This window comes from Tachysurus vachellii, chromosome 2 (assembly GCF_030014155.1).
Source record: "Tachysurus vachellii isolate PV-2020 chromosome 2, HZAU_Pvac_v1, whole genome shotgun sequence".
NCBI lineage: Eukaryota > Metazoa > Chordata > Actinopteri > Siluriformes > Bagridae > Tachysurus > Tachysurus vachellii.
In genome coordinates, this window is record NC_083461.1 from 16,157,591 (window position 1) to 16,181,417 (window position 23,827).

At 40.5% G+C, this 23,827-nt stretch overlaps 2 protein-coding genes across 3 annotated transcripts; both read right to left on the reverse strand.

Annotated features, from left to right (window-relative positions):
- Window positions 1-7,180: 7,180 nt before the first annotated feature.
- On the reverse strand, window positions 7,181-11,126 carry csdc2a (cold shock domain containing C2, RNA binding a). Of its 2 annotated transcripts, none has more exons than XM_060890437.1 (4): window positions 10,988-11,126; window positions 9,589-9,861; window positions 9,305-9,427; window positions 7,181-9,147 (listed from the first exon to the last, which is right to left on the reverse strand). In XM_060890437.1, the coding sequence occupies exons 2-4, from the start codon at window positions 9,762-9,764 to the stop codon at window positions 8,985-8,987; spliced, it is 462 nt and encodes a 153-aa protein (XP_060746420.1). In that variant the 5' UTR covers window positions 9,765-9,861; window positions 10,988-11,126; the 3' UTR covers window positions 7,181-8,984. The 2 variants fall into 2 exon arrangements, with proteins under 2 accessions (XP_060746420.1, XP_060746430.1); XM_060890447.1 differs by having other exon boundaries at window positions 7,182-9,147; window positions 9,589-9,825.
- A 989-nt stretch (window positions 11,127-12,115) lies between these two features.
- On the reverse strand, window positions 12,116-22,132 carry aco2 (aconitase 2, mitochondrial). The gene is made up of 17 exons (XM_060859723.1): window positions 22,007-22,132; window positions 21,086-21,228; window positions 20,669-20,927; window positions 20,336-20,428; window positions 20,082-20,240; window positions 19,825-19,975; window positions 19,640-19,744; window positions 19,467-19,558; window positions 17,665-17,770; window positions 17,405-17,562; window positions 17,147-17,220; window positions 16,908-17,019; window positions 16,510-16,788; window positions 16,228-16,419; window positions 15,964-16,096; window positions 13,264-13,385; window positions 12,116-13,016 (listed from the first exon to the last, which is right to left on the reverse strand). Exons 1-17 carry the CDS (start codon window positions 22,040-22,042, stop codon window positions 12,885-12,887), a joined length of 2,346 nt encoding a protein of 781 aa, XP_060715706.1. The 5' UTR covers window positions 22,043-22,132; the 3' UTR covers window positions 12,116-12,884.
- Between the last annotated feature and the right edge of the window lie 1,695 nt (window positions 22,133-23,827).

A 23,827-nucleotide genomic window follows, 5' to 3' on the forward strand; every position in this document is an offset into this window, starting at 1 on the left:
TTCTATTGAACGAGATGAGAAATGCCCTGAGAGATGCAGAGTTTGCCCTGTCTGATTTATTTCTCCTGTTTCCAGAGAGAGCATATACGCTGTTTATGTGGTGCCAGCCAGTACCTGTAATAGTTTATTCGGGGCTCGTCCGGGATCACTTCCACCTTGTGGCCGGAAGCTGATACAGTGATACTGCAACCTTGGACCAAAAGTGACCTGATGCAACCAGCGAGCTGCAGCCAGTGAAAAAGATCTCCAGATACTATCGATGCTGTCTACGGATGAAGAGGTTACCTGTAGTGAATAGAGACTAATGACGGTGTTGTGCTGAAATCACCACTCATCAAGAACAGAGCGTGAATTGTGATCCGAGACTCTTGTGACCAAACGCAAGGAATTGGGAAGCAGTATGGCGGATGGTGAGAGGAAAAGGTTGGTGTGGGCCATCAAAAAGACCTTTCTCACGCTCTCTGTAGATGAACTGTTCCAGATTGCCAAGTCAGTGGGTCCAGTGCCAGGAATGGACGAGTTTTGCGTCAAGTCGACAGATGAGGAGGGTTGTTTTGAGTACATTTGCGGTTTGATGTCCAGTGAGTCTTTATTGGAGTTAGAGGATTCTGGGATGGCACACTTATTAAACTTAAGGGATTTAATTGACATAGTCCTTCAGGGTCATACTTCACAAGTTGCTGTAGCAGTTGATGTATCGGGCAGTGGGGATGTAAGTTATGCTAATGATAATGTTAACCCAACTGATGATAGTGATGCTACCCATATTGGGATTACTAATACAACCCACATGGCACCATCTACAGCTAGTAACACACATGACACAGAGCTGCAGAAAATACTTGCTAGTTATGAGGAGCTGAGTAAATAAATTATGCAATGCAAACACACACCCACTCCACAGTCTGTACCTCAGTCATCTGTAAAGATAGGACGCACCACACAGAGTAGTAATGTAGCAGGCACCAGAGGTTTAAGTGAACATGCAACACCATTAACACAAGACAAGTTGCTCTCCTTAAGAGAGTTGTCTTACCTTCATCGCAGTTTGCTGAAGATACAGGGGGGTCAGATTGGGGACCAGGGGTCAGAACTCAGCAATAACAGTGTCTGTCGGCAGATGGAGGAGCAGTTCAGTGATGCAGAGGTTGTAATAGCCGTCCTTAAAGTCATCAAGCCAGGAACTTTTAAAGACATGTTGATGAATAAGGATGATCTGATGATAGAAGAGCTTAAAGCTTTCCTCCGCTCCCACCTTGGTGAGCAAAGTAACACCGAGCTGTTCCTGGAACTTATAGGCACCAAACAAAAAGACAATGAGACACCTCAGCAGTTCCTATACAGAGTCATGGGACTTAAACAGAAGATCATACTGGCCTCCAAACATGCTGACACAGAGGTCAAGTACAGTGCAAGCACAGTGCAGGATGTGTTTCTCCACACCGTGTATCAGGGCCTAGGTCATAAACATGATGATGTCCGCAGAGAGCTGAAGCCATTGCTTCGGATGCATCGGATGAGGCAATCTTAAAACAGATGAAGAAAGTGATGTGTGATGAAAGTGAAAGGCAGCGAAGGTTAGGTCCCGCCACCCGCCAAAGACTAACAAATGTGCACAGTGCTCAGTCTGAAGTTAATGCTGCACAGTGTCCTAGTGTAAAGGAGAAGGCACCAAAACAGATGTGATTCAGCAGTTAACAGAAAAACTTGAACAGCTTACAAGTACAGTTGAGCTCATGAGGCAGTCAATGCAGACACAGGTGGCAGGACAGTTCAGCCACAATGGGAAAGGTAGATGAGATCGCCGGAGACAGAAACCATATGGCTGTGCGTGGAGCAAAATCGTTCCAACTGCCCTCACTGTTTCCACTGTGGTGAAGAAGGCCACCGGGCAGTGGGCTGTCTAAAGAGACCAACACGTCAGGGAAACTGGAACCGGTCCCTGCCGAGGGACAAACAGTGACCGGGTCTCAGCGATCGTCCCAACCTGACACTTGTCACACTGATCAACCTGGAATTGAAAGACTGAAAAAGACAAAATAATGGGAAAGAGACGGAAACAACCAAACAAGACAACCAATCCATTCACTTATGACTTACCGCACAGCAAAAGGGAACGTCTAGCCAAACTCATTGGAAGGAGTGCTCTCACCCATTGTAACCTAAATGGATTAGCAGTCAGTGCTCTGCTAGACACTGGAGCTCAAGTCAGTATGATTGATAGAAACTGGAAGAGGAAATATCTACCTGACACCCCCGTTAGGCCACTTAGTGACATTATAGGTGACGAAGACGAGTTAAGGGTGTATGCAGTGAACGGTGATGTCCTCCCGTTTGATGGCTGGGTTGCCCTTACAGTCAATTTGATGGGGAATGAGGACCCTAATCTGTCAATCACTGTGCCTTTTCTTGTCAGCAGTCTTGCTCTGGAGAGGCCACTGCTGGGTTTCAACGTGCTGGAAGAGATGATACAAGAACAACCTGAAAAGCTGATTTCAAACCTCGTTGTCCTGCTCTGTAATGCCTTGTGTATACCAGCAGAGAAGGCAGAGCTAATGGTGAGCTTCATCCAAACCAGCAATCCCTCTGTGCTGTGCGGGCGCCTACGGACAGGCAGACAGGATATGGTTATCCAAGCAGGTCAGGTCACGAACCCACAGTGACTGTTAATAGTGCTGTATCATCGTCATGGCAACCTCCCATTGACCTCAGTCACCTTGATGATAAACAAAGGGAAAAAGTCAACACAATGCTGTGTGAAGAAGCCAGAGCTTTCGCACGTGACAGCGATGATATTGGGTGCATACCAAGTTTACAAATGTCGATTACCCTCACAGATGAAATCCCTGTACAGAGAGCATACTCGGCAGTCCCAAAGCCACTGTTTTAAAAGGTAAAGGAGTACGTGCAGGAGCTGCTGATGAGAGGCTGGATTGTTAAATCCAAGTCCCCATATGCTGCCCCAGTTGTCTGTGTTAGGAAGAAGGATGGCAGCCTACGTCTTTGTATTGATTATCGCCTCCTGAACAAAAAGACTGTGCCTGATCAACATCCACTACCCAGAATATAAGACCTGACCTAGCATCCTAGACCAGGGAAAAGCTTACCATCAGGGTTCCATCGCCGAGGGTTCCCGTCACCTGACTGCCTTCGTCACCCCGTGGGGCCTCTATGAATGGGTCCGTATCCCATTTGGACTCTCAAATGCTCCAGCAGCATTTCAGCGGAGCATGGAGGAGGTGCTAGGCACCCTCAGGGATGAATGCTGTATCCCTTATCTGGATGACGTGCTCTGTTATGTGAGAACATTCGATGAACATGTGGACGTCCTCCGCAAACTGCTCCAGGCTCTTCAACAGCATAAAACTGAGACCTGAGAAGTGTGAGCTCTTCAGACAAGAAGTCAGGTACGTTAGGCGCCTTGTGTCAGCTGCTGGTGTCAAGATAGACCCACAGGACCTTGAAGCAGTCAAAACATTGACAAGCAAGACACCACAGACAGTTGGTGAAGTAAGGAAACTGACCGGCTTCTTGGGATATTATCGCTCCTATATCCAGGATTTTTCCAGGATCGCAAAGCCAATCTATGAGCTTCTCCAAACTAAGTCAGGGAAACACATGGGAAAACCACCAAACGCCCACAGCTGCCCTCCCGAACACCTGTTGATTGAATCACTCAACATCAGAAAGCTTTAGGGCAACTGGTCACCCTCCTTATAACCCCACCTGTCTTAGCGTATCCTGATTTCAACCTACCTTTCACGCTGCATACAGATGCCTCAGACCAGGGCCTAGGGGCTGTTCTCTATCAGCGCCAGAATGGAAAACCGCAAAGTGGACCGAACTGACGCAAAGCCCCCTGGAGCACGATAAGATTTCAGATTTCCAGTTTGACATCAGGTATAGGTCTGGAAAATCAAATGTGGATGCAGACACACTGTTTCGACTCCCCTTGGACATTGAGAAATATGAGGTGGCTTGTACAGAGGAGTTCTCAAACGAGGCAGTGCGTGCTACATGGGATGGGAGTCAGGCAGCAGAACGGAAGGATGTGGCCTGGGTTGCAGCGCTTAACATGTGTTGCCCGGATCCTCCACCACAACCTCATTGTCACCTGCCAACTATCAGCCATGATGATCTTGTTAAGGCTCAAAGAGAGGATCAAGCAATAGGCAAGATTATTGAGTTAAAAGAGTCAAACACAAAACTGACAGATGACACACGCCAAACTGTAAGTGGAGCCACCCGAAAGCTGCTGCATGAGTGGAGTAAGTTGCAACTTGAAGACGGCCTCCTTCACCGAAGGACGAACCAGCAAAAGCAGTTAGTTCTCCCTTTGAAACACAGGCCGATTGCCCTGAAGTACCTACACAATGATATGGGTCATGTAGGCATGGAAAGAGTGCTTCATCCTGCTCAGGAAAGGTTTTACTGGCCCTTCATGGCTAAAGAAATTGAAGGCTATGTCACCCGAAAATGTCCCTGTATCAGGTCTAAGAAACACACGACACACACAAGAGCTCCTATGGGCAGCATCACATTTAACTTCCCTCTAGAGCTTGTGTGTATTGACTATTTGCATCTGGAAACCAGTTGTGGGGGATATGAATATATTCTAGTAGCACTTGATCATTTCACTAGATTTGCCCAGGCATATTCTACGAAGAACAAGAGCGGGAAGACAGCTGCTGAGCGTATCTTCAATGATTTCATACCCCGGTTCGGATATCCATCCAAACTACATCATGACCAGGGTCATGAATTTGAGAACAAACTGTTCCAATTATTACAGAAGTTGTCAGAGGTTGGCCACTCATGGATGTCGCCCTATCACCCACAAGGCAACCCAGCTGAGAGGCTGAATTGCAACATCCTCCAGATGTTAAGAACATTGACTGATAGTGAGAAACTACTGTGGAAGGATCACCTCCCGCATGTCATACACGCATACAATTGCACCAGGCATGAGTCAACTGGCTACTTACCGTTTTTTCTCCTCTATGGCCACCACCCACATCTCCCAGTCGACTTGCTGTTTGGATTGACTGGAGAAACTGAACCATACTCACCTAGAGGATTTGCAGAGAAATGGGCGAAAAAGATGTCAGAAGCCTACCGTATTTCTGGTGAGAATAGCAAAAAGTCTAGTGCAAGAGGAAAAGTGACGTATGACAAGAGAGCAAGAGGGGTTGTACTGCAACCAGGGGACAGAGTTCTGGTCCGGAACCTCAGTGAACATGGAGGGCCTGGAAAATTAAGGACATACTGGGAGAAGACTATATGCATAGTCGAACGTCAACTTGCGGAGAACCCAGTGTATGTTGTCTACCCTGAAACCGGAGATAAACAGAAAAGCAGGACACTGCACCGTAATCTCCTGTTGCTGGTGAACGACTTACCTGTCGACGTCACTCCACCTAACACCAGATCTATCCCTGAAAAGAAAACACATAACAGACAAAACCAAGAGAGAATGAGAGACACTCAAAGACAAGCAGACACGAGTGAGGACAGTGAAAATGATTCGGATGTTGATTCTGGCTCGGGATACTGGTTAAGGAGAAAGACCAAAAGGATAGAGGAAAGACCCGGGAGATTCGGGGGTCAGAACCAGCACCTGTAAGGAGAGAAAGCCCTACTGTACCTGTACACTTACCAAATCCTATTGAGAAGAGACGCCACGTTGATGAAAACCTGGACCTGTGGAAGGGGAGGAAAACAATGGACACCAAGACTCTGACTTAGAAGCTCGACCTTTGACCCCTCATGTAGAGCACACTCAGTTAGACGTTAGAAGGTCTGCTCGTGAGAAAAGGCCATGCCGTTTTCTCACATATGAGTCATTAGGGGAGCCATCAGTCCAGACACACGCCGCAGTTAACTCAGTGACCGTATACACAGCACCCTACATACCTGTCGTAGAAGCATCTCATCACACTACACCTGCACACTCACTCTTTCCATACATCCCACCTTTTTGCATGCCATATTCACATCCACTTTTTCACTCCAGGACACCATACATTCCATACCCTTTCCAAACACCAGCCACATACATTCCATCTACCACGTTTGTTTGTTGAATAGCGGTTTGAGAATTAAAGTTAAGAATTGAAAAAAGTTAAATGGTTTTGAGATAAAAGTTTTTGGAAATGTCGGGAGCCATTCTTCTCTGTCAGGGAGCGTGTGATGCCCACTAAAGTGTTATCACATTTGTGGTAGTTTCTATAACTTTATAATTAATGTTTGTGAATATTTGTCAGGGGTAATGAACCTGGTCCCACCATCCTTGCACTAAAACATTTTTTATAAATGTCAGAAGTAATTGTGGAGTTCGCCAGCGGGGGGTAATATGGCGCTTATCGTGCTCCAGGGGGCTTTGCGTCAGTTGTGGTTTTCCTCTTTCTACTGAGCGAGATGAGAAAATGGATGCAGAGTTTGCCCTGTCTGATTTATTTCTCCTGTTTCCAGAGAGAGCATATACGCTGTTTATGTGGTGCCAGCCGGTACCTGTAACACTTCTATGCAGTGTGTGCAGTGTTGTAATGTAACGGAGTACAAATACTTCGTTACTGTACTTAAGTAGAAATTTCTCGTATCTGTTCTTTACTTCGCTATTTAAGTTTAAGTCAACTTTCACTTTTACTCCACTACATTTCCTAGATAAAATGTATACTTTTACTCCGCTATATTTCCACTAAGCATCTACGTTGCTCGTTACTACAAACTAAAATCAGAAGAAATGTGTGCGACTGCAATAAGGAAGGTTTGGCGAATCACTGCTCCTAGATTGCATTACGCTCCACAAGCTCTACGGAGAAGCACAGGCACACGCACCGTGCACGCGCAGTCAGAGCTGGAGGCGTTTATCTGTAACGTTAATTGGCGGAAAGCCGCAAAGACGGCAACCAAAAGCAGTGAAATTTCACTATTCTTATTACCAGAGTAGTAGCACAAACAAAATATTAACGCAAACAATCCATTCAATACTAAATAAAAATAACATTTATTGATTTGGTCTTTGTCTTGTGAATATTTTTTATTAATGACTGCATTCATTGGACACACTGTTTGTAGAGAATGCACACATACATGAACTGATTTGATTCAAGACTGGCATCATTACATCATGCATAAAATTTTGGTGTCCACTTTTGCCCTTTTAAATAATACCATAACTTTTGGCTTACTATGTAGTCATATAATATATAATATAAAACTCTTCTTGTTTTAAATTCTCACTGAGGGCTAAACCCCCTAAAGAAGAAATCCTAGAACCGCCCCTGCTCTTATGCCTACCGAAAATCGCTGAAATTTTACTTTTTACTTTTACTTCAAATACTTACGTATATTAAATATCAGAAAATTACTTTTGATACTTAAGTACAGTGTATATCAGATACTTTAAGACTTTTACTTGAGTAATATTCTAAAAGGTATCTTTCACTTCTACCAAAGTCTTTTTCTAGTACGATACTTGTACTTTTACTCAAGTATTGCTTTCTAGTACTTTATACAACACTGAGTGTGTGTTACAGTTGGAGTAATGAAGACAGATCGCAAGGGCACACTAAGCACATCTATAGCATGGTTTTATTTGTAGAGTCTAAATTGTCAATTGGTGCAAAATGCTTATGGAATTTGATCAAAGGACATTAAAACAATGATGAAGTGAGTCATTAAAACAGTCATTAAAGGTCATATTAAGAGCTGGTGACTTAAGTCACCATAGCTTGTTAAGAAACTTACAGACAATGGCTCTTATCAAAGATGTATATAAACAAATCTGAAATGACTATTCACAAATTTTACATACATTTTCAGTAAGAGTTATATCTTCACTGTATCAGAACGATCAAACTCATGTATGGTCAGACAACAGTTAATTCAAACAAACATTCTTATAACAGTGTTGACAATAAAATTACGGCACAATAAAGGTGGGAAAGAAGTGAATGTGAGCAGGTATTTTGTCACATTCATTGTTTATTTTATGTTTATTTAATTTGTTGTTCTTAAAATGCACATCCAATTTGTTACAGATGAGGGCCGACACTGACAATGCAATGTCAAAAACTACATTTCGCTAGTGAACAGCTCATTATCATACAGATGAGGTTTGTGAGCATTACCAATGCTCTTAAATAATACAAAATAAATAATTCCCAAATAAATATGAGCAGGCGTTTACAATTTTTTAAAAGTTTCTTTGAGTAGTACTTTGTTATTATATTTAATTATTATTTTGGGATATTAACAAAAAAAATGACTGCTGTTGTAACTGAATACTTCTCTACCCATACCTAAAACTGGATTCATTCTTTATTTAGACCTTGAAATATTTCTCACAATCCAATTTTGTCATGTTACACAATGTAGTCCGTGCTATAACTAACCATGTGCCTTTAAATATAGCTAATCTATTGTAATGTGGAATGTCAGGATACAATTATTAACATTTTAATTGAGTACATTTACTTACGTACAACTTATCAGTACTTAGTCCATTTCTGACAGATAGGCAAGGTAATTAAAATTTCCACTTACAGAAATTGTATATTTTTATTATATTTTATATTAATTATTAAAAGCATAATTATCACTGTTTAACCATAAAACAGTAAGAATTTGGTTGTCAGTAGTATGTAGGTACAATGCAATAATATAATGAAATCAATTTCACCCTAATAAATAAATAAATAAATAAATAAATATAAACAGACAGACAGACAGACAGACAGACAGACAGACACACAATGCCAATGCTAACTTAATGGAAACTTCTATAATTTTTACATTACTTCTACTGCCATTCTAAATGCTCGGTCAAACCTGCCACTAACTCCAGTTAGTTAGACAACCTTCCAAGTTTATAGCACATATTTGCTAAGGTTAAGAGCCAAATATTACACAGCCCCAAATCCAAATAGGATTCAAACTGGCCAAAATTCTGTTCTTCATTCTAGTAAGACTAAATGTCTGAGCTATGAGCTGATAATTTGTCCAGACCATGTCTCATGCTTGGCTCCTGGTGTAAGGTTAGTGATTACCACTTCTACAGCCTGGAACTTTAGATTCTTCGGTGGAACAGGGCACACTTTGTAGGTCACTTCATCCCCCTCCACTGGTACATATTCACCCTCGATGCTGATAAACAAAATGATGAACGTTATTCTTTTATTCAGTAAATGGTGAGCATTGCGCTGCACAAGGAGTGACCTGTTGGCTTTTATTTTTTAACAAATGCATGGATTATTCTAGTGTCCAGAGCAGTACATGATAACTCCTCTGACAGTGTACTCACTCTGAGATGTGGACAAATATATCCTCTCCTCCATGAGTAGGTCGAATGAAACCATGTCCTTGGGATCTCGAGAAGTTCTTGCAGACTCCCTTGAAAATGGGTCCAGACCTGGATCTCACAGTGCTGAAAAAACAGATACAATGATTGAGAAAAGTGTCTAGGATGCATTACTGAAAGCAAAGCAAAATTCTGTCACACATTTAGAAACAATGCACAGTCAAAACTGCTCCAACTCCCAGGTTTCATAGTATTTCTCTAACACAAAGTGTTTTGATCTAACTTACGCAGAATAGGAACGATTGCGCTTTGTGGGAAGTGGACTATGTGGCTCCCCAGCTTGTGGTGGTTTCCTCTCCCAGACATGACTGCCCCCTCTCAGAAAAGGGAAGGAGACTGGGAGGGGATTGTGGGGTTTGTGCAGCAGAGGATCAGATGAGGATGAAGTGTTTGAATCAGTCATTGTTCAGAGGAATCTTCGCCCTCTGAACCTGCAGGCTTCACTGGCTGAAGACTAATTAGGTCTGTCACAAAGGAGTAGATTCAGAAGCTGATGAGCACTGTTGAGATGCACAAATTAATGGAGTGTATAATAACAATTCATTGTGAGTAAGCAGTAGATATGAAAATAAACACTTAGGAGAAAGTTTAATAAGTAGACCTCTATTCGTTGCTATGTTCATTGTGCGTTTCATCAGGTACATTATGATAAAATTGACTGTAGCTGATCTCCTGTTATACACAATCGCTCTCTGTCAATCACTGGATCCTTGTAAGTGTGCAGTTACATTCTTTAGCTCATATTTTTCATGCATAGTGTTTCTATAGGCCTTCATCAGTGGTCATGCAATAGAACTGCTGTTGGCAAATTATTCTCAACCCAGCCGTTGGTACTGAGGTGTTTATAAATTCCAGCAAAAGAGTATACATTATTTCACTCACTGCCATGCAGAATACCATGTCAGCATCACAGACACCATTGAGTCAGCAGTGGTCCTGGGGTACTCCCTTTTCATTAGCACCAAGCTGAGATGTTCATAGCAACATCATGGACTACCTGTTTCATCTGTTATTCTGTCTTCATTAGCAAAAAAAATAATAATCTAAAGACATTTCCAGTATCAGGTAAACATTGGTCTTGTTTGCCAGCTGAGGTGCTAACTAGCTCAATTTCACTGAAGGTAATTAACAAGAAGTCTAATAAAAATGCTCTTGAACCAGAATATTTCTGTAAGTTTATGAACTGTGGACAATTCGGGTGTAACAACAACACCATGATGCTGTAACACAGAGCTGTCAGTAATGAAGTGTTTCTGAAGAGGTGTCATTTATATAAAAACTGGGCGTAAATGGAGGTTACATCTCCAAGTGAAAATGTATTGTTCCTCTTTTGGTAAACAGACTTAAAGCACAGAGCAACACGCTGAACTATTATCCTTAGTCTTCTTCCACTGTTTATTATTATTATTATTATTGCAGCACATTTGCGTTTAACAGATACAAAATTCACACGCTGTAAAAACGAGTAGACATAAACACAACGCCAGTGCTATACAAACACCACAAGCTTTCCTGTCCCTTGTAAACACGACCGCGTTCTAAACCCAGCATGGCGTTTTATTTATTACCCACGGTATGTGGATCAGTGGTGGATCTGGATGCTCACATATGAAGGACTTCCCTTACCGTGTATTCAAAATGTCCGCGGGTGTAATAATAGGTCTATTCTTCACTCTGCTGCCTTGTTTTTCTGAAGGTAGTCCATGAGCGACACACAGCTGTTTGTTCATACAGCAAACACAAACCCCAGCTGAGCTTACCGAATGATGTGCTGGAGGAGGAGGAGGAGGAGGAGGTCTGGATGGCCCTTTTCCAGAAAAAAAAAGTGTAGTGATTCACACATTGGAGAAACCATGTAAACCATCGATTATTCAATTAAAGGTTTTTTATTTTTATTTTTTGTAGCTCTAAAACAGAAGACTACACTGAAAAGGTGAGACTGCAGTGGGCTCAGGACGAATGCAACCTGGTCTGATAAATGGAGAGTAAGGCCAGAACATCCTACAGAATCTGGACCCACACTACAGTCCTGAATAAATCTATAGGAATTGCATTATGCATCGTGTCATGCACCAAAATGACATGGAGGAAAGCTTCCAAAATCTGGTGGAATCCACGCCATTAAGAACTGAGGCTGTTTTGAGGCCCTACCCAGAGGTAATGTAATGTAACTATTTATTTATTTATTCTTACTTGCATTAAATACACTTAATATTAGCCCATGAGACTTAACAGCTCTCTCTACCTTACTGAAAAATCTAGCTTGAACCAAAGCTGTCATTTTTATTCAGCTTCATGAGATTTTCTCAATGTCTTAATGCTATAGTTTGAAAAACAAACACTTCTCCATCATTTACATTTAATGTGGTAATTACAAAATTGTTTCTGCTGTACCAGCTTGGCTTGTTTGGTAGTTGGTAAACGTTTATCATTTCCCCCCCAGCAGGGCACTTAATAGTGCAGCAACTTTATTTAAAGGGGAGAATGGTGCTAAAAATTAAAAAACATTAAAGAGGGTCAAAATTATCAAAAAAAAAGCAAAATTACTTCTATTCACTGTAAGAATCATGATATCTCCTCAAGTCTCTAAATCAAACAGTTTTTTTGGATTGTAGATGAAATAGCAGGAAATTTCAACCTTCCAACCTCAATTGACTGCACCAAGGAATGCTAAGGTAACATGGAAATAATATTTTTATACATTTAAAGCTTTAGAGTAAAAACAGCCCTACAAAAATAAAACAAGAATGCATCCAAGATTTGTGACAATTTTATGGATAGTTGACTTTCCTTTATAGTGGCAATAAATAAGCATTTCTCATCTTCAAAGGTTTGTAATGTGAATCACACAGTAATGACAGATTGTATATACAGTAGATTTGGAGTTAGAAGGTTCAGTTGAACCTGTGAGGCAGCATAGCAAACCAAATGTTCATCTATTACATAGAAATAGCCCTAAATAGGACATAAACACTTGTTTCTCTATGGCAACATTTCAACTATGACCACACAGTTATGAGAGTTTCCACAGAACAACATAGACCATGAAACACGAGCATTTATCATTGCGATTCTGCGTAACATAATTAGCAATGGGTAAAGATATGCAACTGTTGCTCAACTGCTATGAATGGGTTACATATTAAATCACCAGTAAAATCAAAAGAAAGTAGAAGTATTTGCAGGTTGACAAGTATACTGTAAAATTCCCTTCCCAATTAAAGATGAAACTATTGAGCGAAATACCAGACCTCTACCCAAATGTCATGGCTGTTATCAACATTGCTATGCTCCTAATATTTGTGCCTGTGTTATCATTTACTGTTTGTACACCATTATTTAGGCAATACTGGATGTTTAATTAGACACACATACAAGTCAATCAAATAAGATGCTGTAACAATTATTGGGGTGTTTTTAATTCCTGCCTCAACAAATTACAAATCCATACGCTAAATATTTGATGCCTCTGAACTCTTCTGTATGTGTAGGTCCTTCCCCTTTCTTTAGGACCAGTCCTTTATTACTGCAGCTCCTTCATCCTGTTTAAGGCAGAGCCAGACTGGAACCATTCAATCTGTGTCTCGTTGAAAGTGTGGTTTAGCTCAATTGTTTCTTTGCTGCCATCTTTGTGCTTGAGTACAGCATGCAAAGGCTAGAGGTAAAAACACACACACACACACAGTAAAAGACAAACAAGTAATGCAATATGTTTGACATGTTTTAAACCTTCAGTGATGATATCCACCATGCATAATGAAAGTAAACATACTGGATGTTGACGTCAAATGCTGATCATGCTGATGTTTCAGTATTGCTTGACAGAACATTCTGTCAAACAATACTGAAACGAACATCAAAAAAAGTGTGGTGGGGGGGTTGATTGTGGGAAAGCGCCTTACCTTTCCAGGGGCGAATGTCTGGAGACCAACAATGGATATTTTATCATCTGTGCGGATTTTGTCATAATCAGCAGGGTCAGCAAAGGTAAGGGGAAGGAGGCCTTGTTTCTTCAAGTTTGTTTCTGTTCAGAGAAAAAAAAAAAGAAAAAAAAAAAAGGACAAAAAAAGGAGAATTAACATGTATTTAGGCTTCCATCAAACCATTTACCATAAAACACTTAAAAAATGCAAATGTAAATATATTTATACCCTGGTTTTAATATACCCAAATAGAAACAATAACAACAGCGATAAAGCATACTATTAACAGCAAAAACCAATCTATCCATCCAGCTATTTATCAAAACTGATGAATGTAAAATTTGGGAATTTTATCATCTCACAGCTCTGTGTACACACACTCAGAGTTGGTTCAAGTCTGCAACCCAAACTGCTTAATGCACCCAAGTAGTGTGCGCCTAAATGGTAATGATGGTAAATCTGTAATCTTTAAGTATTTTTACAACCTGAATTCTGGAAATATTGGGACTTTTTTTTTATTTGAAATAAAATGAAAACTGAAAGACTTTTAAATCACGAGTCAATATTTTTTTCACAATAGAACATAGATAAATGTTTGGTGAAATTTCACACTTTTATCCAATAAATGAGCATTTCTAAACTGATACCTGCTACAGGTCTCAAAATAGTTGGGACAGGGGCAGGTTTACCATGATGTAGCATCTCCTCTTCTTTTCGAAAAATGTCTGGGCATGGAGGTTATGAGTTTCTGGAGTTTTGGTCCCATTCTTGTCCGAAATAGGTTTCCATCTTCTGAAGAGTTTGTAGTTGCCTTTGACGTTTTTTACGTTTAATAATGCGCCAAATGTTCTCTATAGGTGAAAGATCTGAACTGCATGCAGCCGATTCCGCACCCGGACTCTTATACTGCAGCTATTAGAACAGCAAGGCTTTGTCTTAGGTGGTTTTACATTGTCCTGCTGAAATACACAAGGCCTTCCCTGAAATAGACGTCGTCTGGAGGGGAGCACGTGTTGCTCTAAAACCTTTAGATACCTTTCAGTATTCATAGTGCCTTTTAAAACATGCAAGCTGCCCATACTGTATGCACTTATGCACCCCATACCATCAGAGATGCTGGTTTTTGAACTGAACGCTGAGAACACTCCCTCCTCTTTAGCCCAGTGGACACGGTGTCAGTGATTTTCAATGAGAACGTTACATTTGGACTCGTCTGACCATAGAACACTTTTCCAGTTTGAAACAGTCCATTTTAAATGATTCTTATCCCACAGGACACGACGGCGCTTCTGGACCATGTTCATATATGGCTTCCTTTTTGCAGGATAGAGCTTTAGTTGGCATCTGCAGATGGCACGGCGGACCGTGTTTACTGACAGAGTTTTCTGGAAGTATTCATAACTAAGTTTTCATAGCTCATTGACACAATAATGCTGACGAGTGATGCGGTGTCATCTGAGGGCCTGAAGACCACGGGCGTCCAATAAAGGTCTTCGGCCTTGTCCCTTATGCACAGAGATTTCTCCAGTTTCTCTGAATCTTTTGATGATGTTATGCACTGTAGATGTGGAGATTTGCATTTGGAATCTGTCTGTGAGGAACATTGTTTTTAAAGTATTCCACAATCTTTTTACACACTCTTTCACAGATTGGAGAGACTCTGCCTCTCTAAGACATCCCTTTTATAGCTAATCATGTTACAGACCTAATATCAATTAACTTAATTAGTTGCTAGATGTTCTCCCAGCTAAATCTTTTCAAAAATTCCTGCTTTTTCAGCCAATTATTTCCACATTGCCAACTTTTTTGAGACCTGTATCATGCGCCAATTTTGAAATAAACTCATTTAGTGGATAAAAGCGGAAAAATTTCTCCATTTAAACATTTAAGATGTGTTCTATTATGAGTAAAATATTGGCTCTTGTGATTTGAAAGTCTTTTTGTTTTTGTTTTATTCAAATATAAAAAAAACGTCCCAACATTTCCTGAATTCGGGTTGTAAATAATCTTTATCTTCTGTTCTCCAACCAGTCAAAACATTATAGCACACTAGCCAAAACGCAGCGCAATATATACAAGTTGCAGATAAATTATAGGAGAAAATAGTCCCAGAATTAGAGAGCGACTCTAGGAAAGGTGTAGTTGTAGAAAGATTGCGTGTTGCAGTCTGCATTGAACTGTTTTGTTAATCCCATTCCCCGCCTGCTCCCAAATAAATTCTAACATGTTACTGCAGACTTTCTTGAAATTTCCCCACTCATCTGCTCCTGCAAGTATTATATGTGCTCACAATATGTTTAGATTTCTCAAAACCACCATGACGCTTAAAACAATAAAATCAATAACGATGACACACAAATGGTCGTGAGTTCGAATCCCAGGTCCACCAAGATGCCACTGTTGGGCCCCTGAGCAAGGCCCTTAACCCTCAATTGCTCAGCTGTATAAATTGAAATAAAAATGTAAGTCACTCTGGATCAGGGTGTCTGCTAAATGCTGTAAATGTAAAGTAATGTAATGGACACCTATGTGTGAGTTACATTTTGTGCAATAAAATGAGAAGGACAAGAAACTGTTTTTGCATCCAGAACTGTAGTGTAGTCAAATAGCAGTTTAGAAAATAAACAAGCGCATTATCAATGCATTAAAAATAAAAAAGGAAAAACAGAGAACATTTACCATGAATTCTGGCAAAGCTCTTGACAATGATGGCCCTGCCCCCAAGATGTCTGGGCTCCAAAGCGGCATGTTCTCTGCTGGATCCCTCACCATAGTTCTCATCTCCCACCACAACCCACGAAACACCACTTTTCTGCAGGTAAGGCAATAATACAGTTTATCATTATTTACATCCTGAATAGTTAAAGATTCATATAATGCATCTGTGTTTTAACATTTCTATATAAATTAAACTAACATATCCAAGATGAATAAGTAGATTACCTTGTAATCACGTGCAACATCAGGTACAGCACCAAATTCTCCAGTCAACTGATTGCGGATCTTATTGACTGCATCGTTTTCAATGTTCACAGCTCCAATAAGCAGATTGTTCGAGATGTTGTCCAAATGACCACGGAATTTAAGCCAGGGTCCAGCAGCACTGATGTGGTCTGTGGTACATTTACCCTTCACCTAGGAACAGGTGAGATTAATCAGAGATTACATATAAGTAGAAACAAAACCCCAAGAGCCAAATCAGTAAGCACCTTTTTACCAGATTACCTTTATGAGCACTTGCAGGTCTTCTAGGTCTTTGCCATTCCACTTATCAAACGGCTCAAGCAGCTGCAGGCGGTTGCTTTGTGGGTTGACATCCACTCTGAGTCCAGAGCCATCAGCTGGGGGCTGCTGATAGGTGTCCTGGCCTGGGTCAAAGTCACGTGCAGGCAACTCATCCCCTGTGGGTGGCTCAAGCTTAAATTTCTCTCCGTTGGCAGCTGTGAGGTAGTCAACCTCAGGGTTGAATTTCAGTGTACCCGCAATTGCAAGTGCAGTAACGATCTGATTGGCAGAAAGTCAAACAAAAATGAGTACAACTAACATGAAACAAGACTTTAAGAAAACAAAAGATTGTACTTCAAACGGTAGCATGTCCCTTAATGAGACCATAATTCTAGTACCTCTGGAGAGGTGACAAATGCATGGGTGGCCGGATTGGCATCATTTCGAGCTGTGAAGTTCCTGTTAAACGATGTAACTATGGTGTTTTTCTCCCCTTTCTTAACGTCTCTCCTACACAAAGATAAAAAAAACAGTTAAAAGTCACAAATAGAATAAATTCTTTTTCTTATTTATTCTTTTTATTAAATTCTTTAAATTGCTATGCTATTTCTAGTATAAGCAAGGTTCTCTGTGTTACCTGTCCCATTGTCCAATGCATGGTCCACAAGCATTGGCCAGGACAACTCCTCCAACATCACTCAATATCTTAGCCTGCACTCAGAGAAATAAATACCCCATGAGTATATTTATACAAAAGCTAAATGTGGTTATATAAATCAAAACTCCCTGATTTCACTCAGTCAAAAACTGGTATTTAACATCAATTGCGAATAAGTGGTACAGAGTTTAATAATACAATGTCCATGTCTACTTTTAAAATATATTAGAGACTCACATAACCATCTCTTTCAATGGTAGCACGGATCTGCTCAGAGCCAGGGGTGACTGTGAAAATGGCCTTGCACTTGAGGCCCTTGTCTAGGGCCTGTTTTGCCAGAGAGGCAGCTCTACCCATATCTTCATAACTTGAGTTGGTGCAGCTTCCAATCAGACCTGAATTTCAGTGAATCAAAGACAGACAAATAGTTTCCTTGAAAAATTTACAGCCCAACAAGTTGTGTGCATATGGGTTAATGGAGTTGTGGTGTTTCATACCAACTTTAACCTCTAAAGGCCAGCCATTCTTCTCTGCCACAGCGCCAATTTCAGACACTGGGTGAGCCAAGTCAGGTGTGAAAGGACCATTGATGTGTGGCTTCAGCTGCAAAAGGTTAAACAGTAAAATCAACAAAGGCCCTCAAGCACTGGTAGAAATCTGGTCTCTACAGGAACAATCATTTTATAATAATAATTTCTATAGTACCATTTCTAAACCAATTGTTTAAAGAAAAGGTTCATACACACAAGCTGCACTTCTACACAGAGCAAAAAGAAAACACAGGAAAAGATAATGAAACTGTTGAGATTTGGGCAGGATGGGTTTATTCTAAGAAATTCGAATAAACCCATGTCAACCATGTGAGTTAAACTTGAGGACTTGAGAAGCCAGTGCTAAAACACACAGTGTGGCTAAAAGCTTTTATTTCACCCAAACAGGAGACACATTTGATCAGAGACCAAGATGAACTGATTAAGAAAGTGGAATCAGGTGCGAGTCTTGCATGGTTGGAAAGAAACCCTGAAGCCACTCAGGCCCAAGAGTATGACCAAGTACAGTAAATCTCTAAAAGGCAGAAGCTGATGTGCTCCCAAGCAGCACAACAGAAAGGTTTTTGCCCTATTATGAGTTTGATCCTCCGCAATGGCACATGACACAACGGAATCCATGGCTGGGAGTCCAATAGTGCAACATTGGCTGTGCTTTCAAGATGCGAGTGATGGCTTTTCCTCCCTCCCATTTCAATTCTATCGATAGTAAACAATCATAAGATTCTGTGAGTTTAGATTTTGTGAGGAAGAGGGCTATTAACATTTTCCTCTGAGCTGGGTAACACTGTCCTTTGCATGTATATGGTGAGCTGTGTTCATGTGTTTCAGACAAAAGCAAGTTACACTCCCCAGTTAGTAGGGGAGAGCTGGCTGGTGAGTGGGAATCTGTAGGTGACCAAATTGAATAGGCATAAGATCATGCTTGTATAAAATATAGGCTAAAAATTATAGACAGAAAAGCATGGTTGTAGTAAGGTTTTAACTGGAAATGCATTAAAGAAGAATTAACAGGAATAAAAACAAGCAGTGTCTTTATACCATATTTTTGGCATGTTACAAATGTGTTATTTGCTACTGTGTTATTAATTAAATCTCTGCACTGAATAAGACCATAAACTACTATTTAAAAAAAATACTCAATTGCTAAACATTTAACTGGCTTTTGTATGTCAATGTACATTATATTTGAGAATTAGACTAATGTATACTGAGGAGCTGATACCCTCTGGCCCCATCCAATTCAAACCAGATGATTAAACCCTATTCAAACTGGAGCACATCCAGTTTAAACGGAGAATAGCAGTATTAGAGAAATGTAACAGCTTGCCAAGTGCTGTAACATGACGCTCATTGCAACAGGCCACATCTGCTGGCATCACAGAGATATCGAACTGACCGGGACTTAAATTATCAGAACAACCACCTAGGTATTTTGGCATGGCAGCTAAAGGGATAAACTCACAGACACTTTTTATCTGGATAGGGTTAGGCCGGGAAGCAAAAGGGATTTTACCTAAATAAATAAATAAACAAATAAATAAAAAATGGAAGCATCTGTAAAAGACAGATTTGTTTATAGAACTAATCATATCTAAACAGAACTAAGTATTGCTAATCACCACATCTAGATGACATTAGCACTACAATAGCATACAGAGAACAGATCATGACATTCTATCCATTTTAATATACAAATTTCACAGGTTTCTAGCTTTCTAGTTACAGATAAAATCAGGATGAGTGCTCACCTCGCTCAGGTTCAGCTCAATCAGTTGGTCGTATTCACAGCCAGCATCGGGGACAAGCAGATCTTTGTACTCATCAGCCAGACTGGCAATTTCTAAGCAAAAGAGAAAATAACTACAACAGAGAAAAGGGACAAAAAGTTTAATACCCATGTGACAGATATACTACTACTAACCTGCACGGCCTGTCTTCTCCAGGTACGTCCTCATACGGTGATTGTATGGGAAGACGGAGGTAGTGGCACCGATTTCAGCACCCATATTACAGATAGTAGCCATTCCTAAAGAAAACGTAACAGCATGTAAGCACGCATGTAAACTTTTCTCTTGTCTCATATCCATCAATCATGCAAAGTCTCACCTGTACAAGAGATGGAATCCACCCCAGGACCATGATACTCCACAATAGCACCAGTTCCACCTTTTACAGTAAGGATGCCTGCCACTTTCAGGATAACATCCTTTGGTGAAGTCCAACCTGAGAGACTGCCTGTCAGTTTTACACCAATGACCTGCACAAGAATTCACGTTTTTTTGCCAAATGATAATCTTGTCACTTACAAGTACTAAGTGCCACAATGGTGACCAGTAGCTGAATGTGTGTAAACGTAAACTTACTTTGGGACACTTAAGCTCCCAGGGAATTCCTGCCATGACATCAACAGCATCAGCTCCTCCCACACCAATGCAGATACTGCCCAAGCCACCACCATTAGGTGTGTGTGAATCAGTACCAATCAACATCACTCCAGGATAGGCATAATTTTCCAAAATAATCTGAATGGAAAAATTATAAAATATAGATTCAATAATGTTAAATTGATGAATTGCTGGAAGAATATCTTTAAAAAGCTTCCAGTATGCATCAGTACCTGATGAATGATTCCTGAGCCTGGTTTCCAGAAACCAACACCATATTTAGCCCCTGCACTGGCAAGAAAATTGTAAACTTCCTGATTTACTTCCTGTGTCACAGCAAAGAAAAATAACAAACTGCAGTTTAGTCACTCATAAATTCATTTTGTACAAATAGTAAGTACAGCTACAGTAATTAAATCAAACTATAGAGAAAAGTCCTTACAGTCGATGATTAATTGACAAGCTTTTGAGCGTACATTTATTCTGCATCCTTTGACTCAGACGTAATGCTCTCATACTACAAGAATGGCAAATATGTTGACAACCAAATCTTATTACAGACTTACCTTTGCTCGCTGCAAGTCCTGGACTCCTCCTATCTGAGCCTCGATAAGGTGATCACAATGGATGGTGGATGGTACGGCCACTTTGGGCAGACCACTGCTGATAAACTGCAGCATAGCCATCTGAGCTGTTGCATCTTGCATTGCCACTCTATCCGGACGCAGGCGCAAGTATGTACGACCCCGAACAATCTCCTGACCTTCGGGGTTATCCAGATGCCCATAGACGATCTTCTCTGAAAGTGTAAGCGGCCTGTCCAGCCTAATGGACAAAAAAAAAACAAAAAAAAAAAAAAAACAAACAAACAGTGTTTTGGAAAGACATCAACAGAAAGAGCCATAATAAAACAGACCATAGTAGATAAGAGAGGAAAAATAAACAAATAGAGTGTAAAGCAAACAAGTTTGGAGCAGGCTGACCTTTTGCGCACAATATTGACATTGGATTGGAGTTTCTCATAGTTGATGTAGGCACTGGGCTCAAAACGACTCATAGACACCTTGGCTTTGGCACTAAGGGCCGCAGACACATGAAGACGTCGAACTCCATGGCCCAGGATAAGCTAAAGGAGACAAAACTGCACTTCAATTCCAAGCTGGATGACACACTTCTAGTAAAATATGACTGTAAAGAAATGTAACCAAGAACTAATAAGAGTTATGAAAAGGTTTATCAGGACTAACTACACTTTTTTTTGTCTGAAATTAAATATGTAATAATAATAATAATAATAATAATAATAATAATAATAATAATAACAACAACAACAACAACAACAACAATAGCTTCTGTGGGAGTCATGTCATTACTATGGAGTCGTTATGGAAAACAAACGTGATTCAGTACGTGGTGTCTTAACTAAAGAAAGAACAGAGTTACATTTTAGACAGAAATAGAGACACGACTTGTCCAGGCTATTCATTACTCTGTGGTTAAGTTATACAGTCCACTTTTGAGTTGTTTTGCTGTGTAAATGGCGCTGTGTGCTGTTTTAACCTTGCGTTAACCTTGTTAACTAAAACACCGAGCAGATCTCTTAATACACGCCGAACACTTAACCGTCAAAACTATAACGAGTATTATACAATGCTGGTTAACTAATATTTTATTTAAAAAAACACGCATGAATATCAGTCCTTTAGGTAAAAAAGAGCTCATAGCTTTTCTGCTAACATCCTTGGGACTCGATGACCCGAGCAACGTTGGCCTGCTATCTGCGCCACAAAAACCTCCTTTTAGCATTAAATACACACACGACACGGTAATTAACACTGTATAATAAATTATTCAGACACTAAACACGTCTAATGAGGTGTTTCGATGGCCTTTTTCTCGTTTACCTGAAGCCGAGAGACGGTCAAGCAGTACGATGCCATTTTGTGCACTGACAAAGATGTGACGCTTGAAAATGACGTCAGCAGTTTTATGTCTTGTGAGCATCCTTTTTTGTCTACATTACTGCTCTGTAGTACTGTTTAGTACACTAGTGTGGGTAGAGTAGTAACCCTAACTGAAATAATCATGTGTTATATAATGAATTTATGTCTGAATTTGCACATAATTTATTTTTAGCTTCTGAACATGTTATGTTCACTCATTTTTTCACATTATATTGAGCACTTTATAATGGACACTTTACACAGTGTATAGAGTTTCTCTTTGCTCTCCAAACAGCCTTAGTTTTCCATGGCATGGATTCCCAGAGATGGGGGACTCGAGTCATATGACTTGACTCGAGTCAGACTTAAGTCGCAAATTTGAGACTTGAGACTTGCTTGACAAATATTAAAAAAAGACTCGACTTGACTTTGATTTGACATTCATGACTTGAGATTTACTTATGACTTGCACATGTGTGACTTACTCCCAACTCTGTGGAGTCCACAAGAAGGTGGTCCAGAAGGCATGTACGTGGTCAGCTAAAATGCACATTGATTTGTTTAACCCGCCCAACTTATACCAAGAAAGCGTTCCCCCACATCATTACACCACCTCCAGCGACCTGGACTATTGACACCAGGCAAGTTGGGTACATGGATTCACGGTGATTCAGCAGAATTCAATATTCATTCAATTCAATTCAATTCAAATTTATTTGTATAGTGCTTTTTCCATTGACATTGTCTCAAAGCAGCTTTACAGAACATAAACATAGAACAAGAGGTTAATATAAAGAATAATATAAAGATTAACATAATACACAAATTCAAGATTAATATTAGATATATTTAGATGTGTTTGTATTTATCCCTAATGAGAGAGTCTGAGGTGACTCAGGTGACTGTGGCGAGGAAAAACTCCTTTGAATGGTAAAGGAAGAAACCTTGAGAGGAACCAGACTCAAAGGGGAACCTCATCCTCATATGGGTGACACTGGAGGGTGTGATTAGACTAGGTTACATTTTTCCAGTCTTCAACTGTCCAGTCTTACTGAGCCTGTGCCCACTATAGCCTGAGCTTTCTGTTCTTGTCTTCCAGACGTGGAGCATGGTGTTCTGTTCTGACATGTTTTTCAAGTCAAGTCGTCACTTTTATCAGAATCAGAATCAGAATCAGAATCAGGTTTATTGGCCAAATGTGTTGACACACACAAGGAATTTGGTTCCAGCTGTTTGTAACTCTCAAAAGTACAGACATAAATAACACTATACTAAACAAACTATACAAGAATGCAGATGATGAGATACAATATAGACAGAATGAGTATTAAATATGAATATAGAATATGAACATAAAGTGTTATGTTCATAAAGTGTGGGAGAAAGAAACTGTTCCTGTGTCTGTCAGTTTTGGTAAACAGAGTTCTGTAGCATCTGTCAGAAGGGAAGAGCTGAAAGAGGTTGTGTCCAGGGTGCGAAGGGTCAGTGGTGATTTTTCCTGCCCAGTTTCTGGTTCTTGTGTCGTACAAGTCCTGGAGAATGGGCAGGGGGGCGCCAATTATTTTTTCTGCTGTTTTTACTGTGTGTTGCAGTCTGTTTCTGTCCTGTTTTGTTGCTGCACCAAACCAGATGGTGATGGATGTGCACAGGACATATTCACTGACTGCAGTGTAGAACTGCAACAGCAGCTCCTGTGGCAGACCAGACTTCCTTAAATCCTCTGCTGGGCCTTTTTGATGATGGAGTTTATGTTGCACTCCCATTTCAGGGGGGTGTTGAGGG